General features: G+C 43.5%; 1 protein-coding gene across 2 annotated transcripts in view; it reads right to left on the bottom strand.

Annotated features, from left to right (window-relative positions):
- The window catches only part of TMEM240 (transmembrane protein 240), a 183864-nt gene that overhangs the window by 99633 nt on the left and 63040 nt on the right, over positions 1-21191 (bottom strand). For both annotated transcript variants that reach the window (XM_085879958.1, XM_085879957.1), the window contains exon 2: positions 7829-7935. In XM_085879958.1, the coding sequence (XP_085736084.1) occupies positions 7829-7935 (107 nt within the window). The remainder of the gene's footprint in view (positions 1-7828; positions 7936-21191) is intronic.

Here is a 21191-nt window from a genome sequence, read left to right as displayed (position 1 = left end):
AAACAAGGACACAGATACACCATAACAACCAATAGAAGAACATCCAAAGAAACAGGAAATGTGACACACCTACTATACATGGATTATTTAAAGCTCTTCGCACCGATTGACGAAAAAGTGACAGAACAGGAAAAACTCGTGAAACGGTTCTCTGAGGACATTGAAATGGAATTTGGACTAGATAAGTGCGCAAGTGCACATTTGTAGAAGATAAACCAAGAATAATGGACAACATAAAAATTGACCTTGAAACAACAAAACAGCAGCTAGAAAACGAAGCATCACACAAATACCTCGGAATATAAGAGGGTTACCAAATATGTCACAAACAAATGTGCAAAACAATCGCCAAAGAATACCTACGTGGAATGAAGTTGATCCTTAAAACGTACCTCTCCCCAAGAAACAAAATCAAAGCCATAAACCAACTTGCAGTACCAGTGTTCCAATACAACTGTGGAACAATAAACTGACCCCAATCAGAAATCAATAAATTAGACATCAAAACAAGAAAACCTTACAATCCACAAAAACCAGCGAATCCCGAGAATGTACCTGCCGAGACGGAGAGGGTGGGAGAGGCCTGATAGAACTCGACCAGGTGCACAGAGCGACGAGTATTGGACTAGCTGAGTATGTGAAATGCTCAACAGATTATCGGATTCAATTTGTAAACAAACATAAATACAACAAACCTGAAAAAGTATCCCCAACTCAACTTGCAAGGAAGTTCCAAAAACAGGTGCAACAGAAAAATGAAACATCAACAAATATACACCAACAACTGGGAGAACGACAAAAGAGCAGGAAAATAAAAAGAGGAAGAATGAGACCGAAGTTGGGATCGACAAAGAAAGCTCTTTGGAATGGCTAAGAATAGGTCAACTCAACTCGAACAGAGAATGAATTATAATAAATGCCCAAGATCAAGGACATTACACCAATGGATTTAAAAATATGGTGAGACCGAGTCAGACGGCCAAGTGTAGGTTCTGCAAGACAGAAACAGAAAGTACAAGTCATCTGCTTTCGGGATGCAAAAAACGATCAGAACAACTTTACACACAACGGCACAATAAGTTATGCAAAGTGATTCATTGACATGTCTGCAAAAATTTCAACATCCCAGTTCCAGAAAACTCATGGAAACACGAACCAAGGACAATCATTGAAAATGAGGACATCATGCTCATGTACGACATTATGATCCCATTGTGTGTGAACATAGAAGCCAAAGCATTGCAACCGGACATCATTGTCAGGAATAAAAAGGAAAAGGAAAAGACAGCATTGCTAATTGAGATATCAGTACCCAGCGATTTTGGCTTAAATAATGCAGAAATCAAAAAAATGACCAAATACCAGGACCACAAAAATGAGATCAAGAGATCTTGGAAGCTGAAAAGTGTCAAAATTGCACTTCTGATTAATTGGAGCAATGGGAATAATAAAGAAGAATCTCACTGAGATTTTGAAAACCATCCCCGGGAATATTACAACAAACGAACCACAATTGGAGGCAGTCCGGGGTTCGGTGATGATCCTGAAAAGAGCCCTCAGAACAAAACTCTGAGAACAACAAAGTGGAACAGCTTGGTCCATGAACTATGATCCCTTACCAAAGTGGAGGTGGATACTTTGAGTCTGAGAGGACTTTGTTCCATCTCCTCAACCCACAAATGGAAATAACAATCAACGACACACACACACACACACACACACACACACACACACACACACACACACACACACACACACACACACACACACACACACGTACAGTATTGGCTATTCCTAAAATGCAATATAGTTTAAAGGATTGCTGTAAATGATGTTAATGTCACAACATCCTATATTCAACTTCATTTAAATTGTAAACCTCAAAATATAGTTCCCTTTCCTAAAATAAGAACCTTAACCCGTAAGCAATTGAATGAATCACCAGCTGGGCACTGTTCTTCCTCGAGGTTTTGATCCTTTCAGCCCAGAACCTCTCCAAACAGTGAATCCACAACCTCAGTCACAGATCCACATCAGTGGATTGCCTACATCAGCAGATCCACAACCTCAGTTGCATCCAGGCAGTCAGTCAACCCATCAATGCAACATCACTATATAATCAGACTCTACTCACTTGAGGATTTAATGTATTATCACATAGTTACAACTCCCATCACACATTCTATAATATGATAATATATTAAATCATGCACATCGTAACGTAAATATAACATGTCCATCATCCAGCATGTCCACTCCACTTACCACTAACTCAAATCAAACGGAAGCCCAAGAAAGAACTCGAAGAAGTAAAGGGCAAAGATGGTGTCATCAGGAGGAACCTGGATAGGATTTGGGTTTCAGCTGCTACTTTATTACCCTCAAACCCATCCAGGCACAGCCAAGTGAGCCTTACAGAAAAATTTCTGCAATAATTCACTTCTCCTCGGACAGGTAGATAACAAAAGAGAGGAATAGAGAGTAAAGGAGATGAAAGAGAAGAAAAAGCAAGAATTCGAATGAATAAAGAGAATTAAGAAAAAAATGAGAAATAAGTGCGAAAGGAATAAAGAACAAAGATGATGGGAACATCCCAGATAGATAGATTTCAGCAGTTACTCCCCAGGCTCAAACATAGCAACATGTACAAGCTACCAGAGGAGTAACATGTATAAGAAACTGTTATTCAAATATTCAAACATTATTTATGACGGCTTTTCTACATGCTGCCATGTCTCCTAGCAACCACTGAAATCATTTAAAATACATATATATATATATATATATTTGTACAAATACCAAATTTTGTATTTATATCAATATCTCGTAAATAATATTAAATATCTGATAACTGTTGATCCCTGCGTTCATGCACTCCCTGATGACACACAGGCCGCGGTGTTCAAAAAGTTACACAAATGAGAAACTTATAATCCAAGACACACTCACAAAAAAAATTAAAACCAGGTGTCTCTATCAATAATAATACATTTATATACTTTCTTATTATATACAAGTACCGTACTTATATGTTGCAAAAAATGAATAAAAGTTGGCATGTCTTGGACAATTTTAGGCATCTCATCATTAAGAACCTTTTGAATGCCCCTCGAATGAATCATATTTATCTATATACGTATGGTATATAAAAATGATTGTGTCTGAAAGTAGGAAAGCGTCATAACCACAGCACCTATAATGCTGGATGATACCTTATTTGAGAATTCTTGGGTCCAGACAGTGCATGCAGAGGTTTATCGCCAGGAGTTCACATAACCGGTACTCAGGTACTAATGCTTGGTAACCAAAAAAAAACAATAAATGTGTACTTCAAAGATACTGTGACGGCTCAACAACGTACTAGCACAACAGGCTTTTGGTGGAAGGTTTTGTCAGCTGGTGTAGGTAAGATTCTTCTGTAATAATTCTGATAAATTGATATACCGTACTGTGATTTCAAAATTTAAGTGCACATAATTAAGTTTATTAATGATAACATTATAATTTATAAACAAACAGAAGACCAAGAAGGAACCCGAATAAGTAAAGAGCAAAGATGGAGTCATCAGGAGGAACCTAGATCGGATTCGGGTTTCAACCGCTACTCCACAAACCTCAAACCTGTTCAGGCGCAGCCAAGTGAGCCTTACAGAAAACTTTCTGCAAAAATTCACTTCTCCTTCGAGAGATAGATAATGAAAGAGAGAGAGTAAAAGATGAAAGAGAAGAAAAAGCAAGAATTAGAATGAATAAAGAGAATTGTGAAATTTTTTGCTTTTTAATTAGAAAGAAATGTGAAAGAAACAAAGATGTCGAGAAGAACCCAGACAGAGAGATTTCAGCAGTTACTACCCAGGCTCAAACACAGCAATATGTACAAACTTCTGGACTTTTAAGATAAAACTCATAAGATTATAACTTATAAGATAAAAAATTATAAGACTTACAAGACATAACTTATAAGATTAAAAAAAAAAATGATCAAAGGAGAATACATAAGCAAAGAGGAAGAAGAGGAGGTTTTCTCAGCTTGTGTAGGTAAGATTGTTCCATGATAATCTTGACAATTGATATGCTGTGATTTCAAAATTAAGTATATAAATGATAACATTATAATTTCCAAGTTTTATTGTCAGTTTATAACTTATAAGATTAAAAAAAATAGATCTAAGGAGAACATGTGATCAAAGAGGAAGAAGAGGAGGTTCAGGAGCATCCGGCAGGAAAAAAAAAAAAAGAGCGGCTTGTGAGTGTCTCATCTGGAGCGGATGTTCTGAGAAAGCACTTATAGAGGAGTAAAATGCATACTCAGTTTAGAGGTGCTTTGGAAAGCAGACGAGCATGCTCGAAGCTGACATTTTTATTTCATGAATACCAAACCATTTCTGCTGGCACTCATTGGAGAACAAAATGAAAAAAAATTGTGACCCCTGGTTATAAATATTGATATTCATGCAATTTCGAGTCATATTCGTATTTGTTGCACACGCGGTATATATATACTCACAGTTGTTGGTTCACACAACAACCGGAAGTAATATATATATATATATATATATATATATATATATATATATATATATATATATATATATATATATATATATCCACAACCAATTCAGTCAATTTTGTCAATGTATCTTTCCATTGATTTACCTCACTGAGAAACCGAAGCAGTGTTCACAATTAGCGGCTATTAATGCTGTCAAAGGACATTTAGATGAATCACAATAAATGTTCCACATTTCATTGGGAATGAATTTCCTTGTAAACAGAACCTGGGACTCATTACAAATGCTTCCACTATATTTTCATACACATACACAATAACGCTCTGTTGATGCCTTGTTAAAGCAGAAGCATGACGTTTCGTGGGCGGTGTATAATCCCAGAGTTGCTGGTTAGCACACCTCCCAGAAGTTAAAAATACATAAATAAAAAAATACGGATATTGTTGTGGGCCGGGGTCGGTGGCAAGAACGACCACTAGGTGGGGAAAGCTACGCCGTCTCCCACCAATCTCCCTGGAATTGTAGGCCGTCGCGCTCTCCGGATAATACCGTGAGCTGGTGGGTCACTGAACCGACTGTGGACGCCAATATCTCAACCACATAGCAGAGGGTCTGTTTGTCTAAAACCAATTTACCTAATTAACTACGCGATTTCGACTACCGGGAAACCACGCCCTCGGTACGTCTTGCTCGAACCGGGCCACTCTACCGACTGCGGTAGAGTTCCAACTACTGACTACCAACTCCGGTTCAGGTGCAGCCGAGCGGAAACTGCCAAAGCCGTGCCGGCTATGATAGACCAATTACCGGGAATGAAACCCCGCTTATCCTCAGACCCAGACCATGCCAGACCAATGTAAGAAGGGACAGAAACGGACTGGGAACATTTCTAATAAATTTATGAACAGTAAAATAAAGACAAAGGCAAGACTTGGCGCAAATATGCAAGCAGGGAAATATTTACAAAAAGCAAAAACACTTCCTCAGTTCTACTATACTTAAAGATGGGCCCACACGCAGACACACACACAAAAAGAAAAGAAACCCCAGAGTCTTTATTTGACCCTCGCAGCCGTGAAGAGAGACAAGCTGGGGGTCAGAGTTCGGTGGGTACCTGGTCATTGGAAGGAAAGCGTGCTCTGTAGTGCGGTACCTGCCAAAAGTCATCAGTTTGGTCCCAGTCACACGTGTTGGACTCATGGCTCATGCCCGAGCTCACGTTGTGAATAGTCGCGGTCCACAGAACTCCTCTCGCCGTAACAGCCACCGTGAAAAACAAACCAGAATGCTCACAGCCACCGTGAAAACTCCTCCTTACTCAGAGAGTCTCAGAGATATATCTCCTCCCACCACGGGGAGTGGCTCTTGGCGAAAAACGCCTCGCTGTCTGCCCCTCATTGGAAAAGGTCCTACGGCCCACCTTTCCGGGGCGGGGCCTTGTCCCCTGCCAGGAAACCCCAACCGCTCTTTCCACGCGGGGTCAAACTTGATGAGTAACAGTATAACGCTGCAACAGCCCCTCCCGGGAAACCCCAGCCAGTCCTCCACATGGGCCCACACTCGATGAGTAACAGTATCAACGTTGCAAAGGTACGTTGGTGGTGCAGCCGGTTGGCGGTGGATCGTGACTGCCCGAGGGGTCATGCAGATGGCTTGTTGGTTGTTAGATGTAAAGATTTAATAACCTAACTAAAAGAAGTCGCAACGCACGTTTTTGATTCTCACATGAGACAAAAGGAAAGGGACCTGACTACACATGTACTCAATGGGATAACTGACTTTTGGGACCTGTATGTAGAATGCAAATGGTTTCCAGATCCGTAACAATATCTATACATAACCTTAAATTATTCATTCAATTCCGTCCATTAAATGCTTTCCTTTTCGTTGATTTACTTCACTGAGAAACCTAAGCAGTCTTAAGAGTTAGTGACGATATTGCAGACATGGAGTGAGGAGGGGTTGAGGACAGAGAGTTGGAGTAGGCAAGGAAGGGACATAGTTGGAAAAGGGGAGTTGAGGCCTTGGGTGGGGGGGGGGGGGTTGATGACTGGAAGAAAGGGGGAGCTATGGGTTTGGAAAGGGGGTTGAGGACTTGAAGACAAGCAGAGCTGTGGACCTGGGGTGAGAAAGCAGGAGGTGGGGGGGGAGGGAGAGTTGAGGACTGGAGGAAGAAAGGGGCAATGGAAGACAGAGTTGAAATGGGGGCAGGGGCAGAGAAGGGATAGGGTTGGGAAAGAGAGGTTGAGGCTTTGGTGGGGAGGTTGAGGACTTGGGGTTGGGAGGGAGTTGGGTTCGCAGCATTTCCTGTTCATACAATTAGCTATTGGTGGCCATGGTTATCTATATCTCTATCTCTATCTCTATCTATCTCTCTCTCTCTCTCTTACACACACACACACACACACACACACACACACACACACACACACACACACACACACACACACACACACACACACACACACACACACACACACACACACACACACACACACACACACACACACACACACACACACACACACACACACACTTCTCCTTTCACCAATACTATATATGCAAAAATCGAGTATAATATATCTTGTGGCTTTGGAACCAAACCAAAAATATATACTTGTAACGGCACTCATCGCCAATATGACTCCCACTCCCACCACCCCTTCCCCATTCTCACAAACATGAATAATAGGAAACATCATCATTTTAAACTTATCCTGTGCTTCAACAAGCTCCAGATATGACCTTCCCATCAGTGTTAAGAACCACAAAGGTTTGGTTGGAACACACACACACACATCTACGAACCTTAAGGCCTTTCACGGGCACACATCGCTGGGACTTTTTGCAATACGGACTACAACATATCAACTCTTTGGACAAGTTGATCAGGAAGTTCTCCAACTGCTTTGTTGTGCCGAGGCACATCCCTTCCTCACAGGTACGTTTCCAAGTACTTTTGGCTTCTTTAAAAGATTTTTTTTTTCGTCATTTCATTCGACAATCCTTATCTGGGAGGCATTAAGTATGTCCAAGCTGCCCCAATTTACTTTATTACTTGGGGGTTCTGCACATGCGAGCCGAGCAATTGGGGCAGATACATAATTTAAAAAAAAAATGGAGCTCTTCCACGAACCTCGACCACGTATCCTATGCCAGCTTGCAACAACTCCCCACAAGAGTGAAGAAGGACCTCAATTGGCTTTTCGATGAACTTGCAAAACCGAAATGAAGGAGTGCATGAATAATGAAAGAACCTCACTTTACCGAGCAAAAGCTGACCGTGCACAGTGAAACAACGCATTAGGTGGTCACACCTGCCACAAACGCAGTGACACACGCGATCCTCGCCACGCAACCGCGGTAGGATGTAGTTGTGGAAACGGTCGAGAAATGCGTTGGTATCAATGATGCCTGCAAGCGCCTGCACAAGAGAATAAAACAAATTGTTAGGTATTAAATATAGATAACATCAGGTGATATTGTGTGTCAACGTTATCTTCATAAGATGACAATGCACTGCAGTGTATCTCCTGCTGAGAACTATGGTGCACCAAAATGTGCATTTAGTCACAACTATGAGAGAGTAACATTTGTCCGATATAATTACCCTTGTTACCTCCACCACCAATGGGTGATGGACGTTATGTTTTCACACCTGTTTGTCTGTCTGTCTGTCTGTTTGTTACTTGGTGAAATAATTTTGCCAAGTATATTGGTCTGTAGTGCCTGTTTGTCTGTTGGGTGGTCGCTAGACTACCGTAATTCTTAGGTTTTTCCGTCTGTCTGTATGTATGTAATGGACAGCTCTGGAGGCCAAAGGAGTCAACTGATTTTGATGAAACTTTACTGGTAGGTTCATACCAGGATATAGTTGTATGCTTTTGAGCACCGTTGCTATGGACGCCACCGTTGCCGAACAACGGGACTTTGAAATTTTTGAAAAATCGCCCAAAATTTCGAAAATCAAAAATCGGCTTCCATGCTTTTATGCACACTATAATCAACCTCTTTGTCAAAAAATTTCAGCCCGATCCGTCAAAAACTGTATGACTAGTATGCAATTATATGGCGACCACCCATGTTGCCTACTTTGAAATTTAGGTTTGTTTTAGAAAGTTTGTTTGTCAAACTATTTTTGCCCATGGTTTTCAAACAATTGTGAATTTTTTGTGCATGTAGGTGACGGCCAAGAACAGCAGCACACATTTATGGCCAGGATCCGAATCCAGACAATACAATTTTAAAAGTGATTCTTCACCATTGTGAGATCGGGCCAAAAACGATACGTAGCACGATATCTCAAAAAGTTATTGATGGATTTGGACGAAACTTGGTGGACACGCTGGGTGTGCGACAAGGCCGAATCCATTAAATTTTGCTCAAGATCGGAATAAGGATCCGGATACAAGAAATTATTATTTTTAAAAGTGATTCGACATCATTGAGAGGTTGGGCAAAGAACGATATATAGCAGGATATTTCAAAAAGTTCTGGACGGATTATGACAAAACTTGGTGGAAGAGTTGGTTAGGTGATAAGAATACACTAATTTGATTTGGGTTGAGGTCCGGATCCAGATCTGGCCTATAAGTGGGATACAAAACAAAAACTGTTGAACTTTGCGGAGGGATGCGCAATACCGAGTGCCATTCTAGTTCTTTGTTGTTTTAAATTTAATTACATCATGGTTCTGCAAGAAGCTGAAAAAGTATTGGAGAAATATTGGATGCTCTGCTAAAGGGCAATGCGGGAAAAGAAAGTGCAGTAGAACAGGCAAAACAATTAGTGTTCAAAGTCGTCATTATGATGACCAGTTTGTTTCATCTTTCCATTGCCTATTCTTTCAGAACTGCCCCAGCATGGAGGGTTCTGATAGTACAACTGTGTTGACTGGACTGTGCTTTGATCTTCTGTGTCTCTCTTAGGGAATGGTGCAAACCTTTTCTCCACTCCAGACAATGAGATCCTCTGGGATTACCTCCACAACTGTCTCTCTTTCTCTCTTTCTCTCTCTCTCTCTCTCCCTCCCTCTCTCCTTCAGACATGCATTTTAACCCTCTGTTGAGAAGGACCTGCTACCAAACGACAAGTGTACACTTTCCAAGCTTAAGGGCAACCCTTAATGGTTTTTTTCTCCATTGCCTGTAACTCTAATCCGTTATATAACTCATTGTTAAACACTGTTGTGTATCCTGTAGGTAACTACCTTCTTCCTTGTGTGCTTCCTTGTGCAAATACAAATTACTGTTTGCATCTGTCAGAGACAGAAGAGAATGTCATTGCACAACAATCAAAACGAGTATTGTTGATCAGCATATCTATATTCCAAATGAGGCAGACATGCCATTGGAAACTGCTGAACGAAGAGAAAATTAAATAAATCTCTTTATGCACAACTCAAAATAATTCATGTGGCATAGTTTCAGCAAGAAGCAGGGGTTGGTGAGCACTGAGGAGGGTCAGGAGTGGAGGGGGGGTAAGGAGAGTAACCTTGAGTGTTATAATACCAGCAAATACAACCTGTCGCTTCGCTGATGGGGACAATAAAGAGGGGGGGGGGGAAGAGAGAGAGGAGGCAGGTGTAAGGTGAGAGGGGGGAGTGGAGGCAAAGATGATGAAGAAGGGGAGCTGGGGGGAGAGGTGGGAAGAGTGACACCTCACCAAACGTTGCTATTCACTGAGGGAGCGAGAGAGCGAGAGAGCGAGAGAGCGAGAGAGCGAGAGAGCGAGAGAGCGAGAGAGCGAGACTTTTGTATCTTTTTATTATAATAATAGAAAAGAAAGCCCCCAAATGGGAGTGACATTTTCATTTCAGAGAAAGAAAGAAAACCAAGAAACTATTTCCGATGAAAGGAAAGGATGAATCGGGTGGATTATATACAAAACATTTCACAAAAGGATAAACGTTCCTCTCGGACTTTGCAAATAACTTCCTTTATACACCATTTTGATTCGAACTGTGATAATCTTCCAGTTACTGAAAAAAAGCAAAATCCAATTTAATGCAACTTATTAAAAGGTTTTGGAACAAAAACAAAGCATCTTCATCATTTACTCCAACACCGTCAAGTTTTCTTTTCCTTGACTTACATACCGCCATCTTTGCCTGAACAAGCAGGAAATTGACAAACACAGCATTGGAATTTTTGTGTAGAATATCCAATCCGTAGATGAACACACAAGTGTTAAAAATCAAACCAAACCTCACAAAACAATTCCGAAGTAAAATAAATAAAGGTGCCAACCGTTGACATTCAACATCGATGTGAAAAAGGTTTTCAGATTTCTTACAAAAAGGACATTCATCTACAAGCAGATTTGAAAAACGGTGTAACAAGTGATTGGAAAGAAGGATCCAGTGTACTCGTCTCCATTGGAGGTCGCCATGTCGTGGTGGTACAGGAGGATGATAAAAAACCTTTCCAGTTAAGAAAATAAGGGGGAGAACAAGGTAAGAGGTCTCTCCATCAAACTCTCTGCTGTGTTATTTGCCGTTGTGAAAGAAATTTTACACAACCCAAATAAAGGTCTTTTTGTTTGGGAAGGCTATTGAAGCCGACATTAAAAGGGGCACAAGGAAGAGGGCTGGCAAGAGAAAAAAAGCACATACGAGTTCAGGGAAGGTAGAGAGAGAAGGTATTCGATGTGCATTTTGTTCATTGCTTTGGTGGTCCTGCTCCCAAGCAGGTGCGATCTGTATGTATGTCCAAATCACACTACCTAATATGCGTGCCACGATTCGAGAGGATCGCACACCGACCAGGCTTGCCAATGCATCAGCTCCGATCCAGCTGTCGTTTGGGCTGAGAAGATCTGTGACAGATTTAACGCCCTTGTCGGTAAAGCGTTGAATGAAACACCTATCAGCAGGCATATCATGGAAAAAGGAGTTGTAGAACAAAGGTTCTTCCAGAAACATCTGTTTCGTGTAAAAATGTGTAGCTCTTGTTATTGTCAGAGCTTGCCACGCATTTAGCATGCTCTGATAGAAACCAGAGAGGGGGGATGTGTCGATTTTGGAAAGGTCCATCAGGAAAAGAGAGTGGTCATAGCCTACCCTCCCAGTCTGTTACAAAAGGTGACAAGCGACGTTGACCCATGGTGGAGAGGGCCGCGTGTATAGCATGCAAAGAGCAACCAAGAGTCGAAAGGCCATTAGCCGGCTCTTTATGTCGACCAGGCCTTGTCCTCCATCGGTCAGTGGTAAACTGAGGACCCCAGGTCGCAGCCAGTGTTTTCCATCCCAGAAAAAGGACACAAAGCACTTCTGGAGCTGTTAAAGCAACACCGCTGGAGCATGCAGCATGAAGAACCTGTGCCATAAGGTAGAGGCCACCAGTGTGTTGATGACCAAGACCCTTCCACGATATGACAGTTGTGTGATCAGACCTTTCCATTTTTGCAGTTTACCCTTAACAAACTCGAGCAGACCAGCCCAATTCTTTGCTACTGTGGTATTATTACCTAAGAACACTCCAAGGTACTTCACACCATCATTGGCCCATGACAGTGGATCAGGAAGTCTTGGCGTCAAGTAGCACAACGGACTGAGCCAAAGGGCGCTCGTTTTGTTCCAATTTACTTTGGCTGAAGAAGCCTTTTCAAATAAGGACAAACAATAACGAACAATGTTAACGTCATTGATATCTTGTACGAATACACACACGTCATCGGCGTATGTCAGTACCTTGATGGGCAGTTCAAGCTGGGACAAACTAAACCCTGTTAGTCTACAGCACAAATAAACCAGTGGGGGTTCGATGGAGAGAGCATAAAGCAACCCAGAAAGAGGGCAACCTTGTCTAATTCCCCTGTTAACAGACAAAGGTGCAACAAGTTCATTGCTTATCTTAAGCACACTATAAATATTATTGTATAGTCACTTAATATAAGAGATGAAGATTGAACCAAGTCCAAACCGCTCAAGTACTTCGAAAAGGTACCGATGGTCAACACGGTCAAAGGCTTTCTCCTGATCAAGGAGAAGAAGTCCTAAATCTTCAGGGTTTTCCTTGCACAGTTCATTGATGTCTATCACAAGGGAGATGTTGTCATAGATGGAACATCTTGGGACACAGTAACATTGGTCTTCCTTCAACAACGAGGATAAATAAGGAGTCAGTCGCGATGCCAGGGCTTTTGAAAATATCTTATAGTCCGTACATAACAGGGAGATAGGATGCCAATTTCCAATACACAACACGTCTCCCTTTTGGGGATGAGGGTAAGAAGAGCTCGTCGGCAACTCTGAGCTCGCTCTCCAAGCTGGCAGCTTGCGTTCAAAGTGTTAATGAGTTCTGGACCCAATAAGTGCCAAAACTTATTGTAAAATTCGGTTGTAAGTCCATCCAAACCAGGTGCTTTCCCAATGGCAAGGCCGTGCAGGGCAGTGCCAAGTTCATCCAAAATAATGGGTCTTTCCAGTTGGGAACGCCCATCTTCACACAACACTGGCAGGCCTACGGAGATCGAGGCGACACTGACAGGATTTATTTGTTCCATTGAATATATTTTCGAAAAGTATTCATTCACAAAGAGTTTGATTTGCTGATTGTGTAAAGGGAATGGATGAATCTGCTAATCGCAGCTGAGAAAGCTGTTTACTGGGAAGACGTTTCTCTAAGGAAAAGAAGTACTTGGTTGGTACGTCTGCCTCAATCAGGTGTCGCACCCTCATTCTAACGAAGGCACCACGTGCATTCCTCTCGGTTATTTCCTTTAATAAGGACTGTTTCTCAGTTAAGGTTTTTTGATTGTTTCTATTATTTTGTCCGATGACCCGTTGGAGATATAAAATCTCAAACTGTAATTTTTTTTTTTTTACTTCATGGTGAGCCCTTGTTGAGAAAAACTGATACTGTTGAAAGAAACCTTTAATTTGGGTTTTTACTCAATCCCACCATATCAGCGGGTTAATGGAACAGCTTAGCTTCTGTTCTAGGAGAGCCGTCCAGAAGGATTCAAAGGCCTGAATGAAGTTGAGGTTTTCTAGTAAACTGTAACTGAATTTCCAGTGAGAGCTCCCTGGACATGGTTTAGAGAGTTGAATAAAGACTCGAGCTCGGGAATGGTCAGAGAAACCAGAAGGCACGATATCGGATTTATAAACTCCATGTAATAAATGAGAATTTACATAGATGCGATCAAGCCTCGCAAGTGAGATGTGGTTGTTTAAACAACGACACCATGTATAAGACTGATCAGAAGGGTGTTGTATGCGCCAAATATCATGAAGATTATATTCCGCAATGATGTTTGCAAAAAGTTTTGCGGTACATGGTTGGGGTTCCGGCCCGTTCCGGTCACATGAAGCATTAACAGTACAGTTAAAATCGCCACCAATAATTAATTAGACAAGTCTGAAAATGCAGTGTTTGTAGGAATTTTCTCAGTTCGGCAAAAAAGGAGATCCGCTCATCATTTTTGCTTGGAGCGTACACACATTGAGAATTGTGAACTTGACCTGATTGATGGAGAAGGTCACAGAGGAAAGGTGTCCATCAATAATACTCATAAATTTAAGGCAGGACGGATGGAAATGTTTCCCCAAGACAAACATGAGGCCTGCCTTCGACGAGGAGTTGTTACTGAAGAAACATTCCTTGACCATAAATAGTCGCCACAGCCTGAACAGATCGGACAGCATGGGTCTCTTGTAACAAAGCTATGTCGAGACCGTTGACCTCAACCAACTGTTTAATTTGGATCTTGCAGAGCGGACTCCCACCACCATTAACATTTATTGTTCCAATCTTGAAACTGGCCATGAGGAAGATAATAGCTCGTAAGAATAAGATCAGAAGTGGGATAATTGATTAGGATCCCTTTACACCTTGGCAATAAATTTTTTAAGCGGTGACAGTGTGTCTGGTGGAAACCGAATAAGTCAGGCTTATGTACGATAGCCTGAGCACACTCAAGGAAGGACAGTAGATCTGGAAAGTATTCCATCAGGTTTATATTGCGTTTCCTGTTTGTATTTTGTAAGAAGAGTCTTATTTGTTCAGGGGGGGGGGGGGGGATGGGACCTTGATTGGTCGGCTTCTCCACCATTTCCACCTGACTGTTCCTGTTTGCTTCCTCCAGGTCAGATTGGTCAGAGTCGGTTTTAGTTTCCGAGTCACACAAGCTTGTACCGTCCTGCATATCGATACTGTCGTCAGTATTGATACACGGATCTGTACTGGTTACCAGGTCTATGTGCTCTTCCATTGTGGGAATATCTCCTGGTGAAGTAACGGAAATAATCGGGGGATTTGATGAAACGGAAACACCATCAGTGGATGTAGCGATATCGCTTCCCTCAACTGTAACAGTGTTATCGACCTCCAACGGCGTGGAGGTCTACAGTACTTTGGGGGTCTCTCGTAAAACATCCATTTTAACATTTCCTGTGTTTCCAGCTTCACCACGTGATGAACTGGGAGCAGTAACAGGGTTAACATTTGTTTTGCTATTTCCTCCTGACAAGGATTCAGGGTTAACATTTACCGAAGTGACAGCAGGTTCATCACTCGTGGTCTGTGCATCACCGTCGATGGACTTTCCAATAGGAGAGTTTTTAACGAGTGAAACAGTTTCATTTACTGTGATAACAGGTAAAGCGGTCTCTGAAAGGGAGACGTCGATGTCCTCACCGGCAAGAGGGGTAAACTTGTTGGTCGTAGGTACCGGGGTCCGGGTCCATTCCGGGTCCGTTCCGGGTTCATTCTGGGTCCATTCCGGGTCCGTTCCGGGTCCATACCAGGTCCATACCGTAGGTACCGGGGTCCGGGTCCATTCCGGGTAGGCCTTGTAAAGTGATGTCAGTCACGACTGCAGGAACATTACCGACAGATTCCTCGTTTGTAAATGCTCCCTTCTTCTGGATGAAACGACCATCAGGTAAAGTCTTTCTCTTCCTTGATGAAACGATGGTGAAACCATCCCAAACATTCGTTTTGCTGTTTCGACTATTGGACTGAGGGGACTAGGCCTTATTACCGGACACGGGATTCGCTTCCTTCACGGTCGAGGAGGAAGAAGAAGAGGAAGAAGACGTATTCTTGTTGACGAGGTTTGTTTCATCGTTTGACGAAGTCGCCTTTGGGCAAGATCGTTTCAAGTGTCCGAAATTACCACATTCGAAACATTTCAGGCTGTCAGTGGTTACGTAGACTTGGTAATCATGATTATCAATTTTGAGTTTTAAAACGATGTTCAAGGTTCTTTCAGCGTTAGAGGGAGGAAGCACTACAGGAGCTTGTCTCCGAAAACACATCACATGCTTCGTCCGGTCGTCCTGGCAACGTAAAGGTAACAAGGTGATCTGAGAAACCACAGAACCATAACGAGATAGTTCGGAGATCAACGTCTGATTCTTCAGGAAAGGAGGAGCGTTCGAGATCATGACCTTCACGGCCGGTGTGTCCAGAGGGGAGACGAGCACGAAATGTCCGTCATCTGTTGATAGTCCGGTCGATACGATTTCGTGAACCAGTTCTGTCTCAGACACGAAGATTACCACACGTTTGTTCATTCGCGAGGGGCACGAACTTTGTCACTACCGACTACGTTTCCTGTAGCAATAACGACATCCTCGACGCTGACGTCGTCGGGCAGGACCCAGACGACACCATGTTTACGTGTCAATGCTTCAAATGCTGCATAACGGGAATACGGTCATGTTTAGGAAGGGGGAGGAGGGGTGATGTCTCTCGTGCAGTAATTAAATACGAGTCGAGACAGGTTTCCAAAGGAAATAAACACAGCGTTAGTGAGGAAAAAACGATCAGTTGAAGGGCCGGGATGGGCCGCCAACTAAAAGCTATCCACAAGAAGCTGTGGGCTCTTTCTCTCTCTCTCTCTCTCTATCTCAGGGAAAAGGTATGTGAGGAGAAAACAGGGGGATGGGGAGGGGAGGGAAGGAGAAGAGATGAACCGAAGGGCAAACCGCGAAACAACAAGGACAGATGGGGGGGGGTGGGGTGGAGTGAGGACGGCGCAAGGGAAGGCCGAAGCGCAAGGTGTAACGGAAAGGGGAGGGTGGGAGCACAAATAACGATGCGTCGAGAGAAACAAAGGAAGGGAGGTGAAAAACGATGCAAAAGGGGATAGAAAGGCAAAAAAACAGGGCAGATCACAGCTCACCAAGACCACACAGTCGCCATAACACTCCACTCGACTCACCAACACCCAGCAGGGGGCGAGAGAGAGAGGCAGAGACAGAGACAGAGACAGAGACAGAGACAGAGACAGAGACAGAGACAGAGACAGAGACAGAGACAGAGACAGAGACAGAGAGAGAGAGAGAGAGAGAGAGAGAGAGAGAGAGAGAGAGAGAGAGAGAGAGAGAGAGAGAGAGAGAGAGAGAGAGAGAGAGAGAGAGAGAGATGTGGGAGGAGAGTGCTGCATTTTATTATGAAGTGGGAGCATGGAGGGGACAGAGTGAGAGGGAAGGGTGGCGGGGGGAGGAGGGGGAAAAAAAAGACAGGTGAGGGGTGGATGTGGGGTTAGCAAAGAGAATGATATGTGACGCTTCATGATCAAACATGAAAAAGAACCCCCCAAAAAACCCCATCAGAACAGCTGTACAAACAACGACACAACAGAGTTTGTAAAGTAAACCGCCGGCACATCTGCAAAACATTGATATCCAGTTCCAAAAAAAAATTGTGGGAAAATGAACCAAAAGCAGTCACTGAAAACATTGAAGTACCGCTCACGTACGACCGAATGATCCCATCGGAAACAAAGCATTGTGACCAGATATCATACTTAGGTACAAAAAAGGAGAAGAAGGCATTGCTAATTGAGGTGTTAATACCGTTGATTTTGGATTAACGGTGCAGAAATCAAGAAAATGACCAAATACCAAGATCTCAAGCATGAAGTCAAAAAATCCTGAAAGCTGAAGAATGCCAAAGTTATACCACTCATGACAAAGAACCTCACAGAGATATTAAAAACCATCCCTGGGAATATTACAACAAACAAACTACAGTTGGAAGTCGTTCCTGGACTCAGTAATGATCCTGAAGAGAGCCCTCGGCACAAAATTTTGAGATCAGAAAACATCACAGCTTGGTCTGTGAAATCGTGAGCCCTTACTGAAATGAATGTGGATATTTTGAGCTCACCCTGGGAGGACTCCATTCCATATTCTGAAACCCCATATGTGGATACCAATCAACGACACACGCATGCTCAGCCGATCTCGGCAATTTTTCAGGAATTGATGAGTTGGAGTCAGTGAGATCACCAACTTCAGTATGTCCTGTATACAACCCAGAAACCTTGATTAGCTTTCAGCAAAAAATGTTCCATTTATACAGACGTCTCGGGGAGATGATCACAAACATTAATCTTTATAAACAGCTGCGTGTGACGGGTGAAAAAAAAATTGGCTCCGTCATTTAGAAAATACATTGTTTCGGCAAACGGCTCAGAATTTGGGCGTTATCAAATATATTTTGCTTTGAAACTCACAAAGAGAAACATTTAACGTTTGCAAAGCAAATCCGATAACCAAATGCTTTAGAAACAGGTGGGAGGACAAAGGAAAACCTGAAAGAACCTCCACATGAGATGGGATGAAACTTTGCCACAACGGCACCTGTAACAGGTATGTCATGTCCACACACCCGCAGAGAGTCCGTACAGATCGGAATCTACCCATATGTACCACCTCTGTGTGTGTTGTAAATGTACCCCTTCCTTGTAGTTACTGTCAACTGTACATCCCGATCAGGACACGAACTGCACTGTACAGCTCGGTAAGTGGCTTAAGCACTCAAGCACTCCAACGGTACGCCTGGCTTGGCAAGGGATTACCAATTGCCGTTGGTACAACTTTGCACCCGGAAACGCCTGTGCAATGTCCGAATTGGACAAATCAACACTTTTTGGGGGAATGGGAGCTGCTGATACTTTCAAATCTGGAGCTTACATCTTGTAATAATTCTTAGTTGAAGAGATTCTCTCGGTAATTCATATGCGCAAATGAAATAAAGACAAAACCGCTGGCGTCTCCAGGCGTTTATAAGCATTGCAATGTACCCAGCAATTAGTAACTATGATGAACAGGCATTCGATAATATGAGTGAGGAAAGTGAAAAAACAAACTGTATTGTTAAGAAATCGCTGCGGCCTGTTCCAAGTCAAAGCATGGTTGAGTGGGCCAAAAAAACATGGCGGCTTCAGACCCCAGCGAGGTTACCCAGGAAAGACCTTAAGACCACCGACAGCGAGGTGGTGGAGGATCACCTGATGAAGGATATAATTAAATAAGGCCGTTAATTATCTTCAAAAGGGGTGTTTTAATTAACCCAAACAGCCAATTTTCACTCTTGCACTTTCTTGTAGTATTCTTAGTATGCAGGCAAAGTTTCAGGCTGCTAGGTTTTATGGTTTTGGAGTTATGAAGGAGACACACTGACACACATGGTTATGAGACGTTTTGGTCCTCATGGGTCTGGAACTGTGAAGCAGAATAGCACAAAGTTCCTTGACTTTGCAAGAAGTCATGGACTTCGGGTGGCTGGTTTATGGTTTCAGCGCCCACAGGCTCATCGCTGGACTTGGTATTCCAATGCTGGCGGTGTGGCAAAGTAGATTGACCATGTGCTCCTTGATGGTCGCTGGAGGATGATCCAGAACGGCAGGGTCTACCGGAGTACTCAGTTCCTCAATACTGACCACTGACTTGTTGTAACAATTCGTAAGTTTCAACTTAAATCCAGGAGAATGGTACCATCCCAGCCGAGGCTGGATGTTGGCAAGCTCAAGGATGAGAGGGTAGCTGAGGAGTTTGCGAACAGGCTGAGTGGAGTTTTAGGGGTCTGGGTGCTTTGGGGGATCCTGAAGAATTGTGGAATGCCTTCAAGACCACGGTCCTTGATGTTGCCAGTAGATGTCTTGGAACTCACCGTCGGGAGAAGAAGAATTTTGTCTCTCAAGGGACACAAGATACCATTGACCAGAGTCGCAGCACCAGGCTGAATTTCAGAGCTGAGCTGTTCAGGGAGTTGAGGCGTAAAACTGTACGTGCGCTAAGGGTGGACAAGGAGGCCTATGGGCGAGCAATCTGTGAGGGGGTCGAGCATCACCTGTGGTCAAGTGATTGTCGTCCTGCTTACAGGGGAATTTGCACATTGCGTTCATCCAAGCCCATCCCTTCGTGTACTGCTGTTAGCGCAGAGGGTGGGAGGCTCTTGACATAGGAGTCAGAAGTGAAGGCCCGCTGGACCGGTTACTTTGATTGGCTGTACCAGGCTGATACACCAGCTGTCAAGTTGGTTGTCAGGGGTGTTACAATCCCTATTGGTGACCCTCCAATCAACTGTGGACCACCTTCATTTGTGGAAGCAGGCTGTGGTAAACTGGTTGACATGATGTAAAGCTCCTGGGATCTATGGAATATGTACTGAACTTCTCAAGGCTGGTGGAAATGCTGTACTCGTGTCATTGCCTGCAGTTCTGTGCTCTGCCTGGAACACAGGCATCATTCTAACTGACTGGAAGAGGGGCCTTGTTGTCCCTCTCTTGAAAGGAATGGTGATCGCCAAGACTGCAACAACTACCGAGGGGTGATGCTGCTGTCAGTGCAGGTCAAGGTCTTTGCTCGGATAATTCTTGAGAGGGTTCACCACCATCTGCTTGAGCACCAGCGACCAGAGCAGTCAGGCTTTACACCAAAGGGGTGAATGATTGACCGTATCCTTGCCCTTCGGGTCCTCATCGAATGCAGACAGGCGTTTTGGCAGGGGCTGCTTGTAGCCTCTGTTGATCTCTGTAAAGCGTTTGATTCAATGAATTAGGATGTCCTCTGGAGGATCCTTGGTCTTCGTGGGGTGCCACCAAAACTGATCAATCTGATGTCTTAGCTATATTCTAGTACTGGGAGTACTGTGAGATGTGGTGATACCATCTCTGACATATTTCCAGTTGTTACTGGAGTTCGTCAGGGGTGTGTACTTGCCCCCACACTTTTCAACACTTGTATGGACTGGATTCTGGGGAGGATGTCGGAGAGATCAAGCTGCGGTGCATCATTTGGGAATGTCAAGATCTCTGGCGTTGATGTTGCAGATGATGCAGTCATCTTTGCGGAGACTTTAGATATCCTTTTGGGGGCCCTCGAGGTGCTGAATGAGGAGTCGGAGCCGCTGGGATTATGGGTTTCTTTGGTCAAAACTAAGATCCAGGTTTTCAATGACATCTTGTATGCTGCTATATTGTCTGTACCTGTTTGTGGCGAGGATGTTGAGGTCACAGAGAGATTCGCTTGCCTTGGCAGTGATATTCATGTCTCTGCTGGCTGTGAGCCAGAGGTCAACAGAGGTCTGGGTCGGGCCTGGGGAGTCATGGATTCACTGGATCATGGGGTGTGGTGCTGCTGGTCTCTGTACGGGAGGATGAAAGTCTGATTCTTCAGGTCCTTGGTGCTTCCAGTCTTGCTCTATGCATGGGAGACTTGGCATCTGACCAGTGATCTGAGATGGAGACTTAATTCCTTTGGTACCAGGTCTCTTCGGAGAATCCTTGGCTATCGCTGGTCGGACTTTGTGTCCAACGAGCGGTTGCTGAGAGAGACTCAAATGAGACTTGTTACCTGCATAGTCCGTGAGCATCAAATGCGGCTGTATGGACATGTGCCTCATTTTCCTGAAGCTGATCCTGCTCACCAGATTCTCTCAG

The sequence above is a fragment of the Eptatretus burgeri genome, chromosome 4 (assembly GCF_056783735.1).
Source record: "Eptatretus burgeri isolate ZD-2024b chromosome 4, Ebu_testis_v1, whole genome shotgun sequence".
Classification (NCBI taxonomy): Eukaryota; Metazoa; Chordata; class Myxini; order Myxiniformes; family Myxinidae; genus Eptatretus; species Eptatretus burgeri.
The sequence above is the reverse complement of the archived record's forward strand: the minus strand, read 5'-3'. Positions and strand labels throughout refer to the sequence as shown.